This window comes from Limulus polyphemus, unplaced genomic scaffold (genome assembly GCF_000517525.1).
Source record: "Limulus polyphemus unplaced genomic scaffold, Limulus_polyphemus-2.1.2 Scaffold1109, whole genome shotgun sequence".
NCBI lineage: Eukaryota > Metazoa > Arthropoda > Merostomata > Xiphosura > Limulidae > Limulus > Limulus polyphemus.
The window spans coordinates 275,268-302,888 of NW_013666719.1; the positions used below are offsets into that span (position 1 = coordinate 275,268).

General features: G+C 32.8%; 1 protein-coding gene across 3 annotated transcripts in view; it reads right to left on the reverse strand.

Annotated features, from left to right (window-relative positions):
• The window catches only part of LOC106462173 (RING finger protein nhl-1-like), a 26,901-nt gene extending 1,148 nt beyond the window's left edge, over positions 1-25,753 (reverse strand). The window contains exons 1-5 of one of the 3 annotated variants that reach the window (XM_022389356.1): positions 25,645-25,753; positions 19,392-21,671; positions 17,528-18,800; positions 16,532-16,813; positions 4,512-4,951 (exon numbers count right to left, since the gene is read on the reverse strand). In XM_022389356.1, coding sequence (XP_022245064.1) covers positions 4,520-4,951; positions 16,532-16,813; positions 17,528-18,800; positions 19,392-21,412 — 4,008 coding nt within the window. In that variant the 5' untranslated portion in view covers positions 21,413-21,671; positions 25,645-25,753 and the 3' untranslated portion in view covers positions 4,512-4,519. Of the gene's footprint in view, positions 1-4,511; positions 4,952-16,531; positions 16,814-17,527; positions 18,801-19,391; positions 21,672-22,295; positions 22,328-25,170; positions 25,255-25,644 lie in introns of those variants that run through there. The other 2 variants (XM_013922071.2, XM_013922072.2) reach the window with 2 other exon arrangements.
• Between the last annotated feature and the right edge of the window lie 1,868 nt (positions 25,754-27,621).

A 27,621-nucleotide genomic window follows, 5' to 3' on the forward strand; every position in this document is an offset into this window, starting at 1 on the left:
AGAGTTGTATATCATAAGTGTCGTAATCTTGTTTATTATCAAAGTTGAATATTGATTTAATAATAAATATTAACTTTAAAGATAAAAAGTCTGGTGTTAAACCGTATTGTTTTGGTGTAATTGTCATAAGACAAGATTTATTTCAATTTAAATAGAAATAACTTAAAAATGTAGTTGTAAAAGTAGAATACTCTTTGTCCTTGAGTGCTTCTTTAAATATTTATGCAAGAAGGAAGAGTATAAAAAAACCATATGAATGCGTTTTTCTCTATGTTGTTATGTTAAAATGATATATATTTTTACCATCATAATTAAAAGTAATTTTTTACATTCCACTTATTAAGTTAGAATAAGATTTTACACCTATCTATAAACTTACTTTTAATAAAGTTAACTAGCAGACTAGGTAATTGAATGTCTAAGGTTTGCTATCCTCTTTGTTGACTGATCTAATTAGGAACATTTATTACCATATAGATACTCTGCACAATTAGAAAGAACGACTTAAAATTGCTAAACACAAGGCTAGCGCTAAAAAATACGCAAAAAATATATTTCAGATTACGTCATAAAATCCACAAGTTGCATTGAAATAAATAAATATTTTTTTTTCATGTTTCTCAAATCATACACTTTCTAAATCAGTAAGAGGTATTTATTTACTATATATATAATTATATTTAGTCTTTTGTCTACATTCTCTTATTGTTCAGTGGAAAGTTTACATACAGACTTACAACACTAACGGGATTCGATTCCTCGCGTGGATATAGCGCAGATATCCCATTGTGTGGCTTTGCGCTAAAACAACAACATCCCTTGTCTGAAATAGATTCATTAAGATTATATAAGCATTGTTTTTGTAGGGTTTAAATAGTAAAGAAGGTTTGTGATGAAGTTCTTTTTTAATTTTTGCTGAGTTTATAATGTGTTGTGAAACAATTGCTCTACTTCTCTTCAGAGTGAAAACTGAAGAGTAGGTCAAATGTAATATTTAAATTATTAGAGTCCATTTTCAGTGTCTTCTTAACACTATAAGATAAAGTTGAAACTTTTCGATTTGGACACTTAAAAAAATGCACGGGCAATAAGTGACAGTTAGGTTCTTATGACTGTCCCTGCATTACCTACCCTCATACAATCATTATTTTTTAGGAAATTATTCATTCCTCTTCTAATCTCTTGTAAAGTGTGTTCCTATACTACGACAATTCACTCCGTAAGCTAATCATCCTAAAACATAAAGAAATCAGAGGCGTTCATCATATGATCCTCCTAATAATCTTAAATAAGGTCTCATTTTTACACCTCTTTTCTCAAAAGAAAATAACATAGGATATCTTAGCATATCTCTGTAAGATAGTCCTTCCATCCCCAGAATTATCCTAATAGTTTTTCTCTGAACCTCTTTCAGTAAATAAGGAGAATAGAATTCTACATAATATTCTAAGTGAGGCCTAACTACTGACTTGTATAGTAATTACCTCTTTTGATTTGTAATCAATATGTCTATAATTTATAAATACATCTGTACATTTTAGAAGTCTATTAGCAACAGAGCACTAACTGGATAGTTTGAGAGACTTATTCACCACTATGCCAATATCTCTTTCCTTAATTATGCTATTGAATGGATTCTTATCTGTTTTAAACTTGTCACCAAAATTATGATAATATAAATACATTACTTTGCACCTACTATAATTAAAGGTAATTTTACAACTACTTTTCCAACTTAATAACTGATTCAAGTTATTTTGTAGTAACCGAGCATTCTTAATACAACTAGAAATGTCCAATAGTTTAATGCCATCAGGAAACTTTACTAATTAACTAATCATGCATGTATTAATATCACCCATGTAAATAAGAAAAGTAAAAGCCCCTGAAATTACCCCTGAGACACTATTAATAACAAGTGACCTGTTTGAGTGCACACAGTAACAACTCTCTACTTTCTTTCACCCCACCATCTACAACTTAAATTCTAGATTTTTCCAACCCCTATTGACGTGATTGTGTAGCATCCTATCAAAGCTTTTCGAAATTTTAAGTTAATTAAGTCCCATCCATTCCATCATCCAGCTAACACGTTACGTCCTCGAAAAAGTTAACAAATAGTTAAGGAAAGATGTACTTATAATAAATCCATGTTGATTTTCATTTATGATGTATTTCATAAGCTGATTTTGCAAAGCTTCTTTTTTCATAATCTGGAATTTTTCTCATTAAAGAATTAAAACTAATTGGGCTGTAATTTCCAGGGTATCTATTATTACCCCATTTTAAAAGTAGAATAACGTTAAGAACTCTGCAAACCTCAGGCGTAAGAACACCGAAACATATAGCATCTTTTTAGGGCTAGTCCCTGTTTTTAATAAATTAGTCATTGTGCAATGATTTTAACGTTGTACGCCTTTTAAATGTATATATATATATATACCTAATGCTATGCAATACATTAATTGTTCATAAGCGATTAATATCAGCGCTATATTTCTGTAGCAATTTAGGGTGGCTTATTTCTACTATAAGAATAATATTATTATTTTTCTACCTTATAATATAAACTAAAAGGACGGAGGTTGAGAGTTCTGTAGAAATTTAGGGTGCCTAATTTCTACTATAAGAATATCATTATTATTTTTTATAATGTCACGTAAAAGGGTGGAGGTTGGGAGTTTTAATATGTAGATTTTTTAGGGTTGGTATAATTCTACGTTAAAGCTATTTCTAAATATTAAGGGTAACTGCCTTCCCACAACTGGCTGCAGTCAGCGAAAGGCAATTGGAGTTGAGACGTTGTGGGTTCAACATTTAATTCCTAACCCTTTGACTTTTATGCTTCAAATTACTTGTGGGTCCATTATTTCATTGTTTACAAGTCCCTAATAGGATATGCAGGGTACGAGCCACGCAAAAAAATTAAGCAAAAATTTTATCAATATTTATTAATCTTTGCTTTTCTACCTAATGATTCTATGTTTATGGAGTGAAATGTTTGCAGTTTTTAATTATTATTTTCTCTTTGTATTCAATGTTTACATTTTTCCACTTTTATATTTCTTGTTTCTCGAAACTTTTTATAATTCAAACTATTGCTACCTTTGAGTTAGCTCCAACCACTATTTGTATTGGTTAAACTCCCTGTTACTTGACTCAGAGATAAGCTTGTAGGCTTTTAACGCTAACAACCGGGGTTTCGATTCCTACGGTGGGTACAGTGAACTTAGCTCATCGTGTAGTTTTGCTCTTAAATATATAACAAACAGAAACCTTGTTATTTAACCTTTAGATAAATTTTTGAAATCTTCTGTTTAATACATCTGAATTTTTGTTTTTACTTTTCATTGAATCCAAATAACTTTACGTTTTGTTTAGACAGCTCTCTATTCTGCTTCTACATGAGCAACTCAAGTACTTTTATGTTATCCTACATATGTTACTCCATTCTTTCATTTTTACGAGGTTCTCCCTCATTTTCTTTCCGTGGAAAGTTTTCTTTGGTGTATCATAACCGAGATATCTTCACCATTTTTCTCTTTTCAAATAATAACTTCGCAACCAAACTAACACATCTTCTACATTTATTTAACTAAGCACATTTCAACTCCTCTTTTATACTAAAAATAAATGTAGGCTAGTAGTAGGCGACAACCCGGTTTCACCATGCATTTCTTATGCTATTTATATCCGCTAGGATGTGGACTAGGGCACCCGAGAATAAGGCTTGAATATACATCGCTAAACTATAGAATTATTTTGCACTAGGATACAAAATTATAAACTATACAGGGTGGCCCAAAATTATTTTTCCTATTTTAAAATTTAATAATTAAACAACTAAAGAAATACAACCTTGCAGTAGCCCAACTCAAACAATTTTTATTGTCATGTTTTGTTTCACTTCAGTGAGTAGTGTAACCCCCATAAAATGGCAACCGTGCAAGAAAAGGCTCTGCGTCGTTTGATTTGCAGGGTGGGCCAATTTCATAGCTTGCACGTTCGACAGACATCACTCCATTAAACTTCTTTCTCTGGGTGTATGTTAAGGGCATCGTGTATCGCACGCCTATAGCAAACATCCCGGAGCTAAAGACAAGGGTGACGGATGCCATTTCCACTGTAACTGTGGGCATGTTGCAGCATGTTATCTTTAGTTGTTTAATTATTAAATTTTAAAATAAGAAAGATAATTTTGGACAATTTTGTAAATTAAGACTGATTAAGCAGAAATTTCTCAAAAAATACTGTGGGATCACCTAATATATAATAAAAAGGACTTTAAGCTGTAAAATATTCATTTTTTTTACGTTTTTCTATTGTAATGTGATATCTAACTTCCTTTATGCAGATTTCAAAGCAAGAAATAAATTTCATATTTAATAAGCTAGTTTTCTTATTCTTAATACCAAGAACAAAGTTGATTACTTGATATGCTAATCTAATTATCTAAACAAATAATCTAGAGGTGCCAAATTAAAGAAAAGTAGTATTGGTTTATGTCTTACTTTCTCATCTAAAACACTTGAATACGGTGATTTTCTCTGTCACAAACCAAAATGTTTCCATTTGACATTACAGCTATCCCTTCCAGTCCCTTAAACTCTCCATCTCCGGCTCCCCAGGTCCCGAATGATCTGAGAAAGGAACCATCTGGATGGAAAATCTGAATTCGATTGTTCCCACTGTCCCCTACCATGATGTAACCTTGGTCATCGACAGCGACTCCTCGTGGGAATTTGAATTGACCCTCCTCTGATCCTTCACTGCCGAACGTAGATAAGCTGCGACCGTTCACGTCGAATATTTGAATGCGGTGGTTATTACTGTCACTTACGATGACACGATTGGTATTACTGACAGCTATGTAGTGTGGGTGCTCCAACTGACCAGGACGACTTCCAATAGAGCCAAACTTCCCCACAAAACTACCATCTGATTGGAAAACCTGCAATAATTATATTTCATAACCGTAACACAGTTTCAGCATAGAAATAAATGTTAACTAATATATTACTCTACCTGCTAATATACCATACTATATATAATGTATACATTTTTTTCATGGGATAGATAAGTGCACATATTTAATCATTTCCTTTTACTATTAGCAGATATCTTTTTTCTGCTGATGTTGATAAATACCAAAGAATGTTATGATATTCTAACAGCTTTGAATTTACGAATTGCTATAGTCTCAGTGTATTTTTCTCATTTCTATTGCTAAGTTTCATGGGCTGTTTTTTTATTCATAAGGTGTCTTGGCTTTCAGTGACAAACTCGTTTTATTAGATCTCGTAACAGAAATAAAATTTCTGAAACTGTTTAATTACCCTGCTATAAGAGGGCCAGGATATGACATATATTATGTGTTACTGGCGGTTAATTTTTCATTGTGATATGCATTTCCAGTTAATTTCTACCATATATATATATTTTTTTTACTTTGTAGTATGTTCTCAGTATATCTTCTACCAGTTTCTTGTCTTACCACGTAGTATGTTATAGGTTTATCTTCTAGAATTAAATATAATCTTCTATTTCCATAATGTACTTTGAATTTTTCCTCTTTTATCATGCAGTGCATTGTTTTCTGTATTTACCATGTAACACAACATCATTCTATCTCGTGTCATACAGTATATTGTCAATTACTTTTTATCATTTAGTACTTTATGGTTTTTTCTTACCCTGCATTACATAATTATTTTTGTTTTCACCTTGCAGTATTGTACTGTATTTTGTATTCATGGCAAAGCTACCAAGGTTATTTGACACCATCCTTACTTTCGAAATACTGACCAGAAGGAAAGCAGCCAGTATATTACTGGATGATACAGTGTTCCTGCTACCCCTCAATTTTTCAGAGTTTCCAGTTTGACCACTGAGAGTTGCTCGAGTACACAATTCAACTTTCCTTATTTCGAGAGCATATAAGATGTGTTCACTAATTGGCAATTAACTGACTTTCTTTCAGGGACATTAACAAGTGATGTCCAGAAATAGCACGCTATCCTTCTTGTCAGTAAATAAGGCAAGGGTCAGACATAACTATGGCCTGGAGCCCAACTCAGAATAAACACACATCACATGGATGTCAGTTAAATTTTGTTTGCAAACCTGGTTTCTTAAATGTATTTTGTTATCGTATATAATGTTGGGTTTCACTAAGACAGGATTAAAAAGTTTTTCATGTGTTATAAGGAATTCTGCAAGAATATCTTTTATAAACCTTTTAGTAACTTTTAACTTTAATTTTCAATAACATTACTAACTTTTATAGCTCTTAGAATAACTTTGACTTGAACTGTGGTGACCTTTAAAGTAACTTGTTTGAAGTTAAATGACTAATGAAAATTTTCGAATTAATGTTTAAAGGTTTTAAAGTGAGCATTGGCCTTATTTTGTGTATATTGTGCTTTGACTGTAGCATGTATAGCATAAGTAAAATAAAGTTTTAGAGGTTCTTATTGTATTAATGTTACTATAGTTGTGATTTGGATGCAATTTTGTGGAAAGTTAATGTTAAAGTGTAACATCAATTTTAGTTCATTGTTTTTTGTTGTTTCATTTTATTTTATTTTTAGTTCAGCTCTGGGTGAGGGAGGGGGGTGTAGTTAGGCCTACTAACTGAAATCTTGCATGATTAGTTTGTGTAGTGTCATTCATTAGTTTATGTAGTGACATGTCTTTAGTACGATGTCTCATGTTAATTCAGTTTGCTTTCAGATATTATTAAACAACTAAAAAATATAAACTATAACTGAAATAGTAATATGAGCATAACGTACAAACATTCTATGAAAGTTAATCATATATTTTATAAGCTAAGATGTTTCAGTATGAGTGACGACAATTTATTTAGAAAAGTGAATAATCAGCTTATGAAGTTTAATTTAATAGAAAGTACACAAGAATTGAATGCTAACTAAAGTGTCCCATCAAATATCGTGAATGCACAATTGGTGTTTTATATCACGTAGAGTGAAAGAACTATGTTTACTGAATTTTAAATTCAGTGATGTATAAAAGTTCCAGTTAAAGTATGGTGAACATTAAATTTATGTTATTATGTAGAGTTTGAACCATTTATGTTCAACATGAAATAAAATGTAAATAAATAGATAGCGACAATGTATTATAATAGGCTTGGTCAACTCAGAACTGACCTTTGTCGTATACCTGTCAACGACCTTGACCCGTTCTACTGCAATTTAATATTTCATCTGAAAGGAACACCGAATATCATATAGTATCATAGCATTGTTTTGTATCCATTAATTATATTTTCTGAGTCTATGGAAATTATAACATGAGATAAATAAACTGAGCTTTTGACTGATTGTTCACTATCATATATAAACTATATAAAATCTTACATACTGAGTTCAAATGAGCATAATTTGTATGAAAGCTAATCCAATAAAATTATAAACTATGATGCTTATAGTACCTGAAGTTTTAGTAAGTATGTATGATAGCATATTGGGCTATGACGAAACGTGAGTTTTATATAATAATATTGAATTGTATAATTCATGTTACTGAAACATTGTTAAAAAAATCTTAATACTTTGATTCATAATTCAAGGTCTTTTTACGATTATATCCATTTGTGTATTTAGAAACTAATAAGTTTAAATGAAGTTTTGAAAGATATGGAAATAGAATTTATGGTGTGTAGAAACGAAAGTGTTACCTGGTTTAGGCGAACATAAGGTCAAAATTTCAAATCTTGTTATTCTTTACTGCACATTATACAAGGTTTTTTAATTAAACTACTTATTTTATTAAACTACTTTTTGTTTATGATATACCAATTAGAATAGCAGAAAATCTTAGCAGATAATCCACATTTTAATAGTATACAAGTTTTAAGTTCTTAATTTTACAAGGCAATATTTAAAACTCCTGAATTTCCACTAGTGTGACCCACGTGACACATTTTCTATTAGCATGTCATCATCCCTATTTTATCCACCACCCCTCGAAAAAAGTACGAAATTATACGTAAATTATTCTATAAAATCGTTATTGCTCAAACAAACAAAAATGTGTATAATCTTCAATTTTGTTTGGTTACAGAGCTATCCAATAGAAAATCAGACCCCTTCTTCCACACCCACCTCTCACATCCTCTCTTTCAGAATTGGTTGGTAGTTCCCTCTTACGTTTCATTATAAATTACCTATAACCAATAGAAAGTCAAGGTTTTCATCTGTCAAATGACATATTGTATAACGTTATGTTCTGAACAGTTAGATGTCAATTTCACTCAGAGTACACCAATATCATTCCCATGAGAAAGTTAATGACTAGCTTGAATGAATTTGCAATGGCTCTTGTCTGATAGCAAGAAAGACAGAACATTTTAAATAGGGAAGGAAATTTGTCTACTTATTGCATGTTCTTAGTCTGTATTCTTTGGTGCATTATTTAATGAAATAAGAATTATTAAGTGCATTACTATTATTAGTATAAAAAAAACAGGGTTAACTCTCATCGAAAACTGACAGCAAGAAAAAAAAGATTGGTTAAGTATCTTATTTCTTGTTTTCATGTTTATTCTTTATGTATAATAAAAAGTTAGTAAAATGTAAAAATAGGAACCCTTTTAGATTTATTAAGATTAGATTAGGTAAAATATATATATTAAAATATTATAATCAAAATATTTCATGAGGCCCACAAGCAAGCAGCTCGTGGGTAATGTAATTCGTTAGCATAACGTGAGCTGCAAGTTCTCCCAGTGACTTACAACTTATAATAGTGCAGATAGTAGTTAGACACAGTTCAAAGGGCAATAAAACAATGAAAGTTAATTATAAATAAATATACACTGTTACGAACTTAGAGCTACTGAGGATAAACGAATGTAGTTTCATGTTACAATTTGAAGTAATTCTAGACAGAAAAAAAATTATAATTTAAGTTTATGTCGATTTTTCTTTTGTGGTTACGAGGTCGGTCGAATTGACGCTCTGGTACTGCCCTAACTACTTGGGCGGACATAGATCTAATATGAGCTTTTGAATGAAGTCTTCACATTACTGCTACCAGTTCGACAACCACCAATAGACACATGCTCTTGTTGTGTTTTTGTTATTTTATTGTGATTGTGTTTTTGTAAATCAACATTAGTATATTCAAAATTTTATCTGTGCCGAGTATTTCTTTTTAGGTCGGAGGGATCAGTACACTTTATAGTTCTATATTCTCCGAACCTTGAATTAGCAGGCCTACCTGACTGCCCTGTGAAAAAACTGTTTTACTGGAAATACCAAACCAGTAAGCAGTACCCTACCACTGATCATCACGCTAAGGAATTGACTGCCTTTCTTATAACGCAACCACAGCTTAAAGTGTGGGTAATATTTTTTATGGTATCTCACGGATTCAGACTTTGGTTACTAGAGCTGAAATTCAGAGCTTTACCATAGAGTGATCGGCTCCCCCCACCGTGCATTGAATTATTAGTTTGCGTTATATCATGCAGTTAATTATACATGTAATTATTAATTTATCATTCAAAAGTAGTTTCTTTTTTTTTCATGGTATAATATTATTGATTTCCTTTTTATACAAAGTAATACACAGTTTCTTACTTTTGCTATGCGGTACATTATTGTTTTGTTACTTTTCGATTTCAGTCATTCTAACTAGTGTATTCTATAGCAAATTGTCCCATCTCAGAATAAGTTAATTATTAAAAGCGCTATATAAAACATAGTATAAAAGTTATTGTAAGTTCACCTAGAGTTTAATCTTTATTTTTCGTAGAAAATAATGTTCTTAGCAAAATTACTATTTTCATCTTTTAGGTAATCAAGATAATATTTTATCAAAACAAGATTTCTCGTACAACTTATTCAGTTAAGCTTATTTACAGTTCTTTCCTTGGTGTATTTTCTGAAGTAAAATTATTTCATAAAAGGTCTAAATTATTATGCACTTAGAATATGATTATTTGTATTTAGAGACTAAAAACGTATCACTGGTAACCTGCATATTAAAATATCTATATACTTCAAAATACTATTAAAATTTTCATGTTATACATAATTCCTAAATTTGCTTCCCCTGTATATGTGAGACTATGATATTTATTTATTTTTGCCAAACAAGATTAAAGTTAACAACAAATAAACAAAAACAATCATAAAGCTGACCAAACATAAACATAACTACAATCACCAAGTTGCTCAAGTGACGAAATATTAGTGGCATAAATGTGTTCGATTATAAAAAATAAATCAGCTGATTTCAAAATTATATCGCACAAGGTTTAGTCTTTTACACGAAAGTACTGACAACAAAAAAGAGGTGACTATAAATACATATGATTTTGAACTAACTAGAGAGGAATGAAATTCGATATAAAAAGGTAAGAATTTCTGAATTAAAAACATTGCTATTAGAAATATGGAAAATTAATATTTGTAATAATTTTTATCACTCTCTAGACTAAAAAATAATGTATTTTTACCAAGTTCATATATATATACATGAAAATGAAAAACATCATCGTGAAATGTGCCTTCGCAACTCAAATGCAATTCTTTAAAGGGTTAAAATAAAACCAATATTAGCTTTTATGAGCGTAAAAGTAGAACTTTAAGTATATTTAAGTGTAAACTACATTCGAATATTGTTATGTATAAGATTCCAGAATACAGCATAGTAAATTTCATCGAAATTTATTAAGCAGTCACAAAATAATATTTCGTGTTGGTTTTAGGCTAAAATTAAAATAATCAACACTATAAAACGTGTAATTACATAAGTCATCTTATTACATTAACATTTTTACTCTGAAGAAGAACAGAGCATGTAAATTAGATAAAAATTATATCAAAAATTTACAAACAATAACTGAAGACAATGTTATAGCTCTCTCAATAACAGCTCAGCAATGGATTGTTACTTAGGTGTTAAGCACAAAGTTGCATGCACAATAGGCTATTTGTACTGTGCTCATTTCAGGGATCGAAGGCCATATTTTAACGTTAAAAGCACTCATATTTTGTATTAATCTTTTCTCATACAAGGGTATAAACAAGAATACAGTATACATTAGTAGTTGAAAACAATATAAGTAATACAATTAAACAACTACATATAGAAATGAAATAAAATTGAGTTTTAGAGAACAGAAACTGAGCCTTGAGAAACTATATGACATACAAAATTACACCCAAAACGATAACAAAAATCAACTAATCTTATAAATAAAATACAATATAAAATGGCCGAGCGTGGCCCATTGCATATCCGAGGCTTCAGGTTCGCATCCTGTTATCGCAAAATCTCGCACAGTATTTGGGATCGTGTGTACTACTCTAATCGACTAGTGGAATTTGATCGTCACTCTTAAAATGTACCAACAGCCTCAAAATGCTGAGCGTATTTTTTCACAACTTATGTTTTTTAAAAATCTTAGCAAATGAGGAAAAGAACGCTAAAAGCGAAAAAAACACTAAAAGACGTAAAAATAACAAATTTAGCTAAGAATGTTAATAAACATGAAGTTCTTTGACGCCATTCTGGAAGAAGATCCAACCAGTATTATATGGGGCTACTCCTAAAAAGTCAAAGTGAACCGAACATAAAAAAACAGAAGAAAGAAATAGAGATGCGGCACTGATTCCAATACACAGGAACAACAACAACAACAAAATAATAACCTGTCAGGTGACGACCAATTTGTATAAGTTTAACAGTAGTACTAGTAACAGCATTAAACAAAATCAGATAATTCAAGTTGCAAGGTTGTAAACTTGTAAAATGATCAAAAGTCTTATGTCGCATACTACACCGACAAAACAGACACGTTAAAAATTTTAACTCAAACATACTAACAGGAAGAAATAAATTGCAAAGGATCATACAAAGCTTGATATAACAATTTATCTAAGAACCTTAAAAAATACCCAAATATTCCAAATCCCTTACTATGAAACTTCGAAGAACCTATATTCTCTTCTTTATTATTCTAAAATTATTGCATTCATCAGGTATAGAACTATGTAAAAGTAGTAATTACAGCTGGACTACTCAAAAACTTCGGAATTACTTTGTGCAACTAGTTACGAACCTTAACAATTCTCGCCACAATAAACTCAAGAAAAAAATATAGCGGAACTTTTTTCATAAACTAATGCCGGACTATGAAAAAAAGGTTAATCAAAATTAGTTATATTTCCTGAATTCCACACTACTGCAAGTTCTTGGATAGAATAAGGTTAAAAGTTGTAATTTCTATGTAATAGAATACGACAAAGAATTGAAATAAAATTCATGTGCCCATAGTGATTACGAAAAAAATTAGGACCAACCCTATAAATATACCAAACAACGCTGTAAAAGTTTAAACCGAAAAAGCACATTTACGTAAGCAAAACTCCATAAGATTAACTACTCCCTCTAATACTTGTTTAATTAAAATATCGTAAGCAACTTCATGAATACGCCAATCCCAAAGAAAACTGAAAACATCTTGATTCAATATAATTTTGACCTGATGAAAGTAACTCAGAACTTTTAATGGATGTCACATTATAGAAACGACTATTAAGAATTTATTAATATTAAACAAGGTGAGAATATTATTATTATTGAGTTATCTGCCAAATGGCAGGCTCTTCCTCGCTCAACAGCTCCTCCTCCAACCTTTTTCAATCTTTCGCTCTTTTTTTTTTCATCTACCCATAACATTACCCATCTCTCAGATCATCTAGCAGTACGTTTCTCTCCTTATTCTTAAGTAGTTTCTCTTGAATCCTTTCTTTTAGGACCTTCTTCACCATACTGTCTTCTAGAACAATGTGTCCCACTCATACATTACAATTTTCAGGATTCTTTTCATCAAAGTTCTATTTTTCTTCAGAATTTGGAGCACATGCTATAAGGAGGTGCTTAAGATGCTGGAGTAAAACTAGCGATAAAGCCATGAAATCAGAATATGAATCATTCTCTCAATAACAGCATTCCAATTCAGTTGAGCCAAGACAGTCAAGTTTATATGAATAATTAAGACAAACACTTTAAGGAAAACACCAGAAATACATACTCACCCACTTACAAGTCATTATTAAACGCCAAAGCCTCAAACAACATACTTTGATTTTAGTCCAATTAACTACATAGGTAACACATTTTAATCACAGTGGGAACAGAAGCAACTCGGATAATATCAAAGTTGGAATCTCGGCATGTTGAAAAACATGAAAAAAAAACATGCTCAACGCGATCAAAAGCTTTCATTTGATCTAACTTAACCAAAATACCACAGTCATTTTGATTCCTGTATAAAGAAACAAGAGAGAAATCAACAAGCGTAAGTTAACGTATCTTTCACCCTAAGCTCGGATATTTACTAAATAATCGAAATCCAACTTTTTGCTAGAATCTGATAATCCGTATTTAACAAAGACAGAGGACATCCACGTATCACTATTCTTCTATTTCTGCCTTTAGGTACTGGTGCAATAACGCCAATTTCCATATGATATAGCAATTTACCAGATCAATACAAATCTCCAAGAATCAATAGAAAGTCGTCAAGAAAAAATGGCATAAAGGTTTGATAGAATTCAGTTGTAAAACTATTTTAGCCAGGAGATTTACAACGAGGAAGTTGCATGTCAAGAACATCAGATGCCGTAAACTCTTTATCAGAAAAATGGGCACCCATAAGAAAAAGAAATCTGGTCACCTGTGTATGAAACCTCTCAAAAACCTGAGGATTCACGCCATTTTTAGGGTGTACATCAAAATATACTTTCTAGAACGTATATTTTTAGCACGAAAGTATATTTTGAAGAAGATTTATCTTTACCAACTTAATATAAAATTGCATCCTCAACACGTATCCAAGTTTTCTAGATTCGCCTCTAAATTACATAGTTTTTTTCGCAGAACCTGAAACAACCTTGGCAACTAGACAACAGATGCCAAAATCTGCCTCTTTAAAAGCCTATCATAAGCCACACGACGGTAAAAACTATACATAGCTGACGTATATAGCATCTTTTACCGAATATTCCATAATTTTTATTAGAAACATATTCCTACCATTCTTACTAAATTCTATAAGCTGAGTAACATTTATAACAAATGCAGAATCTGATAAATATTTAATGTTAAAATGTCTATAGCTAGTTCCACGTGTAATACTACCAAAATAAATACAAAAAAGCAATGGGTGATCAATTTGAGGAAACCAAAACTGTTAGGAATCATCACAATAGATAATAATGAACCATGAAACAACACTTTATCAATACGTTATTGAATAAGCTCCCGCATCAAATTTTCTCCAAATAAAAACACGGTCATTTCCAGAACTACAACAAAATAAAACAATTAATGTTTGTTTGTAATTAAGCACAAAGCTACACAATGGGCTATCTGTTCTCTGCCCACAACGGGTTTCGAAACCCGGTTTCTAGCGTTGTAAGTCCGCAGATATGCCGCTGTGCCACTGGGGGCAACAATTAATGAAAAATAACATAGAAAAAGAAAGAAATGCACTGTGACTGCTATCTCTAGATACATGAACCAGCAATTTATCTAAATATTCATCAATCACACAGTTGAAATTACCAACAGTAACAATAAACCTATGACACAAATCAGCATAATTGGTGAATCGTTCGAAACATACCAGGGAGCTCATGAATATTCCCCAAAGCCAAAAAGAAAGTATCATAGTTAAATTTACTTGTCAAAACCCTTCATTTCGGTCAGAAGTTAAATACGACACATAATATGCCAAATAACGTTTACCTAAGAATGATATACCCTGTCTATTACAATTTGCATTATTAGTGAACATTAAATTTCACCAATGTTGTTTCACAATTTCCAGATAATAATCTGTAAAAAATGATTTCCTGTAAATAAAAAACATCAAAATGTAAAGCAAAACAATAAAAAAATTATAATGTTTACCAATGTTTCTTAATCTATTGCAGTTTAGAGCTCCCACCCACAAATTAGTGGCTTAGTTTACGCATAGCAGACAATAAGTTATCACTCAGAACGTTTTTCTTAAGATGAAAATTAGGAATAATTAAGCGATAAAGAGGAACAATGTGTTCTTTGGTTAAAGAAGTTTTACAAACATTCGCTATGGAGTCGACAAAGGGAACATCAAATTAAGCATAACCGACATATTAATATTGAGAAATCTCTGTAAAGATGTTCTCTCTAACATATATTACAGATTTAGTTTTTCTGAATGTTATGCTTTGTACAAATAAAGACTCATATTCCTAGGGGATCAAAAACCATTAAAAATATGGCAAAACAGTAGTGTTAGCAGCAAAAGACACGTGCGAATACGCATATATATCTCATGATCACGTTTCCAGACAAATCTACTTTCAGTATTATAATTAAATTCATTTGGAAAGTAAAACGGAATCATCAAGATATTTTGGTACCTACATGAAAGACACAGTAAAGATGTGCAACTTCATTAACAAAAGAATCATAGCCATTAATAATCATCTCTGAGTCAATCACACTATCAACATTTACAGGTAAGATAAAATTCACTTCAAACCCTTAGGTTTCGAAACAACAGTGGTAGTCGACGAATTTTCGTAAACATTATAAACTAAATGTATAATATCTCCATGATATATTTGCTCAGTTTGGCCAAAAACTGTTCTTTGTATAACACCAACTTTTCCTTTCCTTTCATCAGTCATATTATCACATTGTTTCGCGGTCCGCCATTTTGATAAATATCGTAACAAGACAAAATCACATGGAAGAATTAAAAAAATTATTTATGTTAAACACAGAAAGATACTTGACACACGATACTACTAAAACTACTTTACAACACGGTTTGTTACATTAGAGAAGATAGAAATCCCTATTATAAACTTAGGACCAACTACAAAGAACCAAGAGCTCACATCATAAAACAAGACATGCAAACGTACCATTGAGCTGCCAGAAGATCTTGGTGTTGGTAGCGAAATCAAGTTTTTGATAACATTACAATATATTACGATTAGTATTCTCTTTCTGTCCTGGTACCAACAATAATATATGTCCTACATCTCGCTAATTTCAGTCAGGAAAATTAATTCATCCTAATTAGGGAATATTCAATCAGATAAAGATTTACAATCCATAAATAAATTATTAATCGTATACAAAAAATTTTCTTGAGATTACAGAAATATGGTATTAGTAATCATATATAATATATGAAATAAACCTCATAAATGAATGTCATTACTTAAACACTTTTTTAGCAGCAAACTGTTTTGTTTCTCATATTAGAAGGTAAAAGGAAGTTTCATAATAAGTTAGTATAATACCTAAATATAGAAGTTTCTTTACAAATATATGCCAACATTTGTCTCCATAGATTACCTAAGCGGTCATTCAGTGGCACGTCTGAAGGGTTATAAGGCTAAAAATCGGGTTTCGTTACTCGCATTATGCAAAACACACTTAGCCCATCGGGTAGTTTTGTGCTTACCAACAAACAAAAAGAAACGTTTACCTGAATTCTGTGATTTTCTTTATCACACACATAGATAAATCCTAGGCTATCTGTAGTTATTCCCCAGGGATAACTGAACCTTCCATCGGTGCGGCCTTCACACCCAAAAGCCCTTAAGAATCTGCCGGAAGGGTCAAAAACTTGAATCCTGTGGTTGTAACGATCAGATACTATAAACTGTCCAATCCTATTGACCGCTACGCCAGCTAGACAATCAAATTCTCCCTCAGTATTTCCGTAAGTGCCAAATTCTTGTAAGAACTTCCCACTAGAGTCGAACACCTAATGGTAACAGAACAAAATTAGTATTCATCAATGGCATATTCACATTTCTGATCAGCTGTAACTCTTGAGTAGCAAGTTTGCGGTATATCAAAATATATTATAGCCTCTTTACTAAAAATAAGAACCAAGAACCTAAAAACATTTGTACGAAAATACTTATTGTTTTAGTTTAGTTGCTCATACAGACGATAATCGTATAAATGTTCAAATGACTTTGTGTTTTCATTACAATAATAATTTCGACTTTATAATTAATGAACTGCGTCTGTTTAAACTTACTACACTAAAGGTAAAGTTACATACCAATAATATTATGAGAATTAAAACAAAAATTCAGAAGTATAACTTTTGAGTGGATTGTTTACTTTATTTTTGTTTAACTTTACTAAAACCTCTGGACATTTATTTAAAGATTATAGTGGATTTCCTCTCCTCACTACAAATATCATGAGAACTAACAGTATATTTTAAAACTTCTTCTCTAGCAACCAACTTTTTTTTATATACCCTGTTACACAGAATACATTTTTATACATCGCTTCAGGAACTTTTGTTTCGTTTTAAGAATAGACATATTGAAGAGACATAATGGAATAATACATCATACTGCACAAAGAAGACAAAACAATCTTTCATAAAGCCACTACAATATCATATGGAAACTTTTAATTATTTAAGTCGTTAAAAACATATATATATTTTTTTTTCTACCTGAACACGATGATTACTGCTGTCTGCTACAACAATGGTGTTTTCTGGACCCACACAGACTCCTCTGGGCCATGTGAAACATGATGGTTCACTTCCTCTGACTCCTACTTTCATTATCATTTTCCGTTTTTGCATGTAGATGCTTCGAGGAAAATTGAATGAATAAGACTGGTTGTTACCAGCTCTGGATGGTGGCGATTCTTGATTGTGACAACTTGGTGACTCTTCGTCTGAACTGTTATCACTATCACTTCTGGAATACAGGCTATGGGAACTGCGGCTTCGTATAACAGATCTACTGGGACCTGTTGATGACCTGGATCCATATTTGTTACGCAGATACAGTGCCCAGGAACTGGATCCATTTGGAGTATCATCCTCGGGAGGACTGTCATCTTTGAACTTTTGACTGGTAATGTTCCTTGAGCGACCAGTACCATCTTCGAGTTTGTCGGCTTTACTTTTATATGATGGCAATTCTTCCTCTGGACTTTCCTCACCTGCAACAATATCAGCTGAGCTTTTGCTACGGGCAATTCTACTGCGGCGATAATTACTTCCAAAGCGTGAGTCACGACAATAATGGTCAGAAATACCTCGTGAGGAGTTCTCACGGTTTTCATCATGGTTACTTTCCGACTCTCCAAGCCCTGCTGAACTGCGACTACGTGACAAGTAGCGGCTGTACAGAGAAGCGCTGTCCCCAGTTTCATCTTCAACAACTGGTCTCTTTCTTAGAACTCCATACTTATTTTGAGGATTAGGTTCTTCGTCACGGATCATACTGTTTCTTCTAACTTCACGGTTTTTCTCTTCTTCTTCTTTAGCTCTAGCATATTGAGAAAAACGGGAACTAACAGCCGCAGCTGTCTCTTTCTTGGACGAATCGTTGCTTTCTCGACGAATTTGTGCACTTCGAGACAAAAGTGCAGTGACACTCGGGCTGCTTTCTCGAACATTTGTTATTTTTGTTTCGGCCTGTTCTTCACTCTCTGTTTCTGTGCTGCTCACCTCACTTTCACTTTCTGTGTCACTATCCTCCTCTTCTTCTTCTTCATGGACTTCAGGGTTTGTAGAGACTCGCTGGCTCACTAGTCGCCCATAAAAAGAAGACTGAACTGGAGTTTTTCGTTCATCTTCTTTCTTATCTAATGTAGACGCTCTCCCTAACAAAACACCTTTGTTTCGAGAGGTGGAGTTTGTTGTTGGTGGAATGACTTGCTGTTCTTCAATATCTGATGACTGACTCTTCCCCAGCAGTGGCCGGACAGACCTGCCATAAAAAAAAGAGGTTATAATATATTTGATATCCTTTTTCCTGCTAGAAAATCAGAATGAAAACGGGAATATACGACTTAAAAACAAATAGAACGAGTAACAAAACTTGAAAGTTGACTTAAAGCAATAATAATGAATTGTTTTAGAGCTGACATTGTTGTAGAGTAAGGATCATCGTTCTCACGAAATAGTTCGTTTTTAGATGTCATTGAAATATGTGGAATTCTGAAAAGGAAAACAGGTTAATACTCTGGCGTAAAATTGGTTGTAGTTGGTCAATTTAACCAATTATTTATTCTCTGTTTGAGGTTCTTTAACTGCCACTTCTCTGGAGGTCCGTAAGTGTGACTTTGGACTGTTAATCCATAGGAAATAGAAGTTTTATTGAATTATGAATATTTTCTTAGTCACCAGAAAGGACAAAAATGACACAGGTGGGATAGTTATTGTTGCAGTATCAGCTTTACCTATTTCTTTCAAACACTTCATTTCTAAGCTATAAGGAATATCTCCAATTAGTTTATGGCTATGACAGAAAGCCAAAATATTGCTAGAACCTACTAACTCATGAATTTCAGATACTTGCCTGGACAATGGCTTGATGGCTTCACGCTGACGTGAAGGATAATTAGGTGCACGTGTTGTATCTTCTGGTCTTCCAGTCTCTTGTTCTATTGATAAACTTCCTGTACGCCTTCTTGCTGGACGAGAAGGTGGGGATTCTGCAACTTCCTCTTGTTGAGAACTTTGTCGTGATGATAAGCTAGTTTCAGTAGAACTATCTGGAGACGACGTTCCTGACCTATGAACGCCCTGTGGGGATTCTGGACTTCTAGGTCTGTTTGTTAATGCATCATTTTTCTGAAGTGCTGCAACTCTTCTTGATAGGGGTCTGATTGGAGAGTCAAGGTTGGTAGGTGTAGATGGTGGACTGACTAAAGGAGTAGGAGAAGCTGGTGATACAAGAGGTGCAACTGTTACTGTTGCTGTCTGGGGAGAAGCAGCTGCTGCTTGATTTTGTTTTTTTTGCCTTTCAATTTCATCTTCACTGAGCTGGCGTGAAGTCTGTCTTTGTGGAACAATAGGAACACGGCTGATGGGTGCTAGGTTGGCTTGTTCTGTCTCTTGATGCTCTTTCTCTTGTTGGTGTTGTTTCTGACGAACTTCATTTTGATGGAGTCTTTCCATGAAATAAGGAGAATCTATCAGTTTTATTACACCACTTAAGGGTCCTTTGGTGACATCTTCCTTTTCAAAGAGTTTGTCTTGTTGTTCAGGAAGATCTTCAAATCGCACACTTCGTCCAGTAGACGCCTCTGGCTCATGACCTTCATCAGAGTGATCTTTGGTAAACCGGGACCGATAAGTAGAAATATCTGCATCTGAATCTCGCCAGTTTTTGTGGGACAAAAGGCTATTTTCGTCCCTTAAAAACCTACTTCTACTTCTTTCACGGTCAGATGAGTCATAATCTTTTCTTTCTCCAAAACGCCGATAATTATTTATTTCTGAATAGTCTCGTCGATTTCGGCCATAGCTAGTTTCTCTCCCATCTCTCTCAGAGTCACTAGTGTGACCTCCTATTCCCCTGTTGATGTCTAGTAATGATCTGCATTCTTGGCGACGCTGAAACTGACTAGCTAGCCGATGATCACTCTGACTTCTCATCAATGCATTAGAAAATGGCGGAGACGTTGTACCAGAAGGCATAACAGTTAGGGAGCTAATGTTTAACTCTCCAAAACCTATCAGTGTTTGGCGTAGAACATCGGGATCAGTTCTAAGTTGGAATTTGACACGACGAGCATAGTCAGAGGTATCTGCTTCAAAGTTTCGTATAAATTCTAAAGTTTTTAAGAATATTTCTTTATATTCTACAAGTTCAGCATCTGTCCACTCCATGTCATCATTGATGTACGTTCCTATAATTTCACTGTTACTGTTTAAATTTTCTACTTCAATTTCAAGCCCATCTTTTAATTGTTTCATCTGGCGTACTTCAGTCTCCAAATACGCGTCTATTTCTATGAGAAGTTTCTCTTCTGTGTCCTTCAGATCCTTAGTGTAACGACGAACCAGCTCCTCTATATCATCTTTCACCTTAGCACAATTCTGTTCAAGTTTTTCTGTGTTGCTCTGTGTCAGGGTCAAAGCATCAGATAACCGATGAAGCCCCCTTTTTACCTGATTGTTAATTCGACTAATATCTCGCCTAAGAATATCTGTGTGTGCTTCCCTACACTCATCACAGACCTTCTTGTCGCAGTGGGCACACTTGTTGACATAGGCTTTCTCACTACACACTGTGCAGCGTTCCATCATAGATGGTGGAGGTTCAGGCTCTTCCCCAGTTACATTTCTATGAAGCTCCAAAAATCTCATCAAAGTGACATTTGTGGGGAAAGTCTGAACACCCTGATAGGGGATTCGGTGTTCTGCTCGGCATTCCGGGCATTTTATCTGCCGGCGGGCATAATCTATAAGACCCTCTAAGCATGGGTCCATACAAAATGTGTGCTGACATGGTAAAAGCTTAGGGTTTCTGTATCTATCTAGACAGATAGCACAGGTGAGGAGTTGTTCCAGCTGACTCCAAGCAGAAGACATAATTAACTTATTCTAATATTTCCTAATAATTTTTGGTTCCGTATATGGGATCAATAAGAAAATCTCAAGGAATAGATTTTTTTTCAAACATGAGGTAACCAGAAATTAACAAAAAATCTTGTTTAGCAATAAAGCGAGATGTTTTGTGGACGAATTTTTACACATATCTGAAGTTGTTCAAGATTGCATTTTGGATAATATCATAGGCTTAGTCGCTTTTCTCTTTTGTTTTATGACGTAGATAGTCTTGTTCATATTTCTATAAAGATAAAATTAATGATTAGTTCTTTTTTTAAATTTATGCAACTATATTTGTTAGAAAAATAAACTACAACAATTAGATGACAATATATTTGACATAATCACAACATGAATAAGAAAAAACAATAGGAGTGGCTGCGAACTTTCCATGTTAGCTGCACCTAAGCTGGATGTTTTTTGTTTTTAGCGCAAAGTTATACAATGATATCTAAGAAGATATAATAACAATTAATTTTAAGAAGTAAGCAGAATATAAAGGTCTTCCATTTTATGTTTAGGTATTTTGAAAGTACTGCACAAGAATGCAGATTCAAAACAAATTCCTAGCAGCAAATATATTCACTTTGTGATTTTATCTTATGTCTTTACAGAATACAGCAAAGTATAGAAGGTGAATTTAAACAATACTCGTTTAAAGGAAATTGTTTTAACTTTCGTGGCCATAATATTATTATAATTTATATTAAAGCAGCGATGGAAGATAACGTTGTTTGGTCAATCTTTCGCTCAAAGCAATTCGGGAGCAATCTGTACTAGCCATCTCTTATTTTTAAGTGATTAGCTAGAGAGCTAGAGTGGGCTAATCGAATAGTGGGGTTTAACCGTCACTCTTTTAACTCACCTACGATCCCCAAGTGCGGAGCATGATTATTTTCTTGAAAGGGAGGGGTAAATGGGTACGAATCACAGAACATCGGCCCCATAGTCCACTGAGCCACGCTTGGCCCAGATAACTCAATAAAAGTATAGATGTTGTACAATTCAAACCTCTTCTCACCTGAGAATTGCGCTTTGCTGTTGAGGTGACCTGTTTGGTAATAAAACTTACTACATTTTCTGGATAAACTAGGAAGCTGCATTTCATCCAAAAAAATCACACAGAAATTGCTAGACGTTTGCAATGATTATATGATTCGATTATGTATCTTACCGTAAAAGCAAACACTACTACTTATCCACCATACAATTTAATATGCGCGTTACTCAACAATAAATCGAGGCGAAACCAAAACAGGTAGAACACATCGTGCATAATATGTATCAAATTAAAATGTAGCTCAAAATCCAATATACATATATATAAACTGCAAGTACATCTTAAATCTGGTTTATATATTACATCTTCATTATTCCTAAATATAGAACAATCAAACTGCCAATAGTAGAAACTAAATTTGCAAACGATAAACATAATCACCAACACTTAAGTTCAAAGAACTCCACATTAAATTTACAAACAATAGGACATATATGACAAAACGTTAATCCAAAAGAAAAACAAAGAAAACTATAAACCACAGAAGATTTCTAACAGAATTCTAAGAAAAAAGCAACGCTACAAACATAAGAACATGACACATGCAATAGAAATGTAAATAAAAAAAAATCAAAATGAATCAAACACGACAACAAATAGTACAATACTGAAATGTGCATAATGCAACCATAGCCATTTCAACAGCAAAATAAAACTACAAACGATAACAGTTAGCAGCATGCATTTGAAATTTCAACTGTTAGAGTATTACATGATGTTTAGTGATATATTAGTATACCTGAATATCAAAGAAAAACTGCGTGTGTTTGCTAAACATGACATTCTAGTGCTATAAAAAACAATAGTTAAAAATGCAAGTAATAAGCTCAGCATTATACTTCTTGTTCACAACAGTTTAGGAATGCCAAAATAAAACTACAGCTGCTAAAATTAGACGCCAAAAAACTAAACCAAATGAAGCTTCCATCATTATACCTAATCGTAAAGGTTAACTCTCAAATACGTAGTATATAAAAATCAGTTCTTCGAAACTTTTTGAAAATAGCAATTTAGATAAGGATTTTATATAAGAAAATATTCACAATGTCATCATAGCACTACTTGAAAAGAAAAACGCTTTGTTGTTGGTGCTGTAATTTATTTACTCAATATTGCTTTACCATATTTATTCGCCATAATATTTGGTAATAACAACGGAAAAATTTTTAAATTTTTCTTCAGAAATTACCAAACACTGCACTTGTCCACGGGGGAAAATTGAACCCCAAATTTTAACGTTGTAAGTCCATAAGATTAGACCTAATTGTGAAAAAAGGATTTGTAGTTTGTAATACAATAGATGCTCAATATTCAGGTTATTGGAAAAAGCATACATATATAATGTAAATAAAATTTAATAGCGTCGTAATACAAGAAAGAATACGAATTAAACGATAGAATATGATACTACTGACTAACGTTTATGTTTTCAATAATGAAATTTTGTGTGGTGCGAATAATGATTTTATGCATCATCATGTTATACATTCCAATTAAATGATAAAAAATTATAAACTTAATAATATCAGTTGTTAAAAGGCTGAATAAAGCTTTTTTTATACAATATATCACAAATACAACAGTCAACTAAACATTTGCTCAAATAACAGTCAATAGTGTAAACGTTTCTGATGTTACTTGTTAAAAATAGTTCTATTTTATAAAGACAAAACTATTATTTCCCAAAAGATGACAAAATTCGACATTTTTATAACAGATTAGCGAAGCCTAATCGTACTCAAAGATGAAACAACAATGTTAGGCACTTAAATCTATCATTTCAATGCGAACAAGTTCTTATTGGGATGAAAACTTGTATAGCACACATCAGATTTCAATCAGACATTAGTTGAACAAACCTGATGACTCCTTTAGCATTGGATTTTTAAGTAGTTTTGTATTAACATGTGGTTGCGCAGAAAGTTATATTTAAAATTTTTGAGAGATAGAATTAATCACAATATTAAAAAGCGCTATAGCAGAACAGGATCAAATGTAAAGAACAATTTTAATGAAAACCGCAAAACAATCAACTATCTAAAGGATCCGCTATAACTACTTTCTGTTTTAATACACTTATTAAAACAGAAAGTAGTTATAGCGGATCCTTTGTGGAGGTTTCATTTAAAGATGTGTTAAGCAAGGAGAAACTTTTTAGTTACCTCATTACCTGCTTTTCCATTAGCCAATGTTTGTCCATATATATATATATATATATACTTATCTATCAAATGATATATTTGGTAGACTACAGGTATATGTTTTAAAAAATGTAATGTAACTAGGTAATATTACAAAACTATACTCCTTTCAACTTATTTTATCATTTTAACTCACCTCTATAACTACATTCCAACATATTAAGTTATTTGACCAGAAATTGTCATGACTCCATAGTATTATGTTTTACTCTATTTCTTACATTCCTCCGACTTTGGTTGCATTGAACCAGTTCACAAGTTTCAAGTTGCCAATTTTCATATGAAAATCCAACTTTGTCAAATAAAACAAGTAAGGCTGTATGTAATAAAATATGTAATGTTTCAAGCTATATCCTTTTCTATCTGATGAAAAGCCTAACTATGTCATATAAAATGAGAAAGGTTGTTTGTAATAAAATATGGACTATTTTTCCTCATGCAATATCCATTCTTGATTGATAAACACTTAGTTAACTGACCTTTTCTAGTCTTTGGCCAAGGCAAAATCACCAAATTCAACTTCCACTCCCAAATCTTGTTATATTACTGCTCTGTTGCAGCTAAAATAGACGACGTCTGTAGAATGCGAAGGCAAACACGAGTGCTCGGCTATATTGGGAGTTTGAGCTAAATTTACACATCACTCTACTCTCTCTCAAGAACACCTACAGAGTGACGTAAAGGTAATGAACTTATATTGTTGACTCAGCCTTTCATGGTTGGATGGATGTTAGGGTTTTAGGATTATAGGATTATTTGGGGCTAAATTAAAGGATTATTAAAGCTAAAATAAAAGATTAATGGATTCTTAAAAATCAATACAGATTAAATGATTAATAACTATTGGAACTCAAAAAAATATGGACCTCTCTTTTTTTGCACCAATTAGTAGAGTGCATGATGATAATAATGTAATATTGAAATTGGGGTGATGAATCTAGATATTTAATTACCTGTGATATTTATCGGTGTTTTCTACGGGTATATTGATTTAATGAATGTTCCCTAAAATTTAACAGTGCCTCCATAAAGAAGAGTCGGTCCAATTGGAGGAAGAGGTATGCTGAGAACTTGACCCTCCCAAGTCGCCCAACGACTGAACACCGATTCAGAACGTATATTCCGTTTAATAGAGCCATTGTGGATTTAAATTTGAGAGGGCGCAGGGTGCGACCTCCTTTGGTTGACGTCAATAAAAAAATATAATCCTTTCTATGCAGACATTAATTCCATACACTGTAAAACCTGAAATTTATTATGAGAAAAACCATTAAATCATCTACTCTTCCATACCTTACAATGTACTTTGTTTCTAATTTACTACAGACAACGTCTAAAAAATTTGTTCAAAGTTTTTCAATATCTTAATTTTCTGATTTGTGATGAAATTTTCAAGTTTTCTTTAACATTGTGCTTATGGGGCTAAAATCACTACATCATCTTCTTCTCCAAAAGTTACAGTGGGATTCATTTCAAAATCACTACAGACAATATATAAAAAATATTCAAGTTTTTGAAATCTTCATTTTCTGATTTTTGATTAATGTTTCTTAATCAAGAAGTAAGTTAGATTGATAATGTTTGACCAGGAATCAGTAATTTTAAGGAGAGCCGGTGAGCTACACTGTTATTGGCAGGATTTTTTGACAATATTGATAAATACACTGGAGTGAAATCTAAATATAGGCACATTTATGTCAAATTTGTTATTTCTATTTAATAGTTAAAATGAATCATATTCAGTGAAAGTGAAGTGCTCAGCATCAGGAACCTTGAATCTACAGTAAACTCTACTGACCCTCCACAAATCAGGAAGCCTAGCACATCAAAGGGTCAAGAAGCTGAACCAAAGAGAATAAAAAGAGAGGACGTCCAGTAAAAACTGTTGATGATAAACTGCAGTGCATGATTAAAAGTACGTAAAATCTCAGAAAATGTTTGACTTAAGTCTGTTCAGATATTGTAGTTTCCTAATAAACTGAAAAATGCATATTTCTTATTAATTTCCAATTAATAAAGTCCACACGCCGCTGATAGAAATAACATTATTAATGATATTGGTAAAAATGATTACAATGCATGAATATTGAGCACTAGTTCATTAATTGGGATTTTACTTGAAAGGGTTCTGAAACAGCAATAAACAGTCAATCATGCAAATTTATCATATAATTTAAAAATAATGAAAAATAGTTATAATTGGCCGACCACACAATAGAAATATTATTATAAAACATGACCGAAAAAGTTAAAATGGTGAGATGGTAAATCCTTGTTACCTGTATGTTAGGTGTAACTAAGGGAATACATTAAAGAGTGTACAGAAGTTGTTTCTAACTCTCTTGAAAAAGGATTTGATCCTAATTTCATAACTTTTTCATCAGGTAATGGAGATGATCAAGGTAGTGAGTAATATTGTTGCGTATCTGCTTGTTTGTTTATCTGCTTCCGCCATTTTCACCATCTTGCTCCACTTAGGAAATCATAAGTATAATCAATTCTTGGCAGTGGGTATGAGTCCTTGTCAGTTATACTGTTAAGAGCCCTGAAATCCACATAGCAAACGTTGGGTCCTATCCTTCTTCTGGACTAACACGACGGGATCTGACCAGGGACTATCTGATTTCTCGACTATCCCTCTCCATCTCTTGTCGCTTTTGCCAGAGCTATTCTCCTTGGAGGGATCTTTATTGGACGGTGATTACCTGTGTTTATTCTGTGCTCCACAAGGTTTGTGCAGTGAAGGTCATGATCTCCTTTTGAAAAGACGTCTGCATAATTCGCCAAAAGTTCCCTAACCTGAAGAGACTGTGGCGACGACAAGTGGAAATGTGCTCTTCTTATAGAGGTCAGTTAAATGTTCTGGGAGAGGATGCCCCTTCTTTATGGTTATATTTCTTGCCTTAACATTGACTGGCTCTATCTCCTGG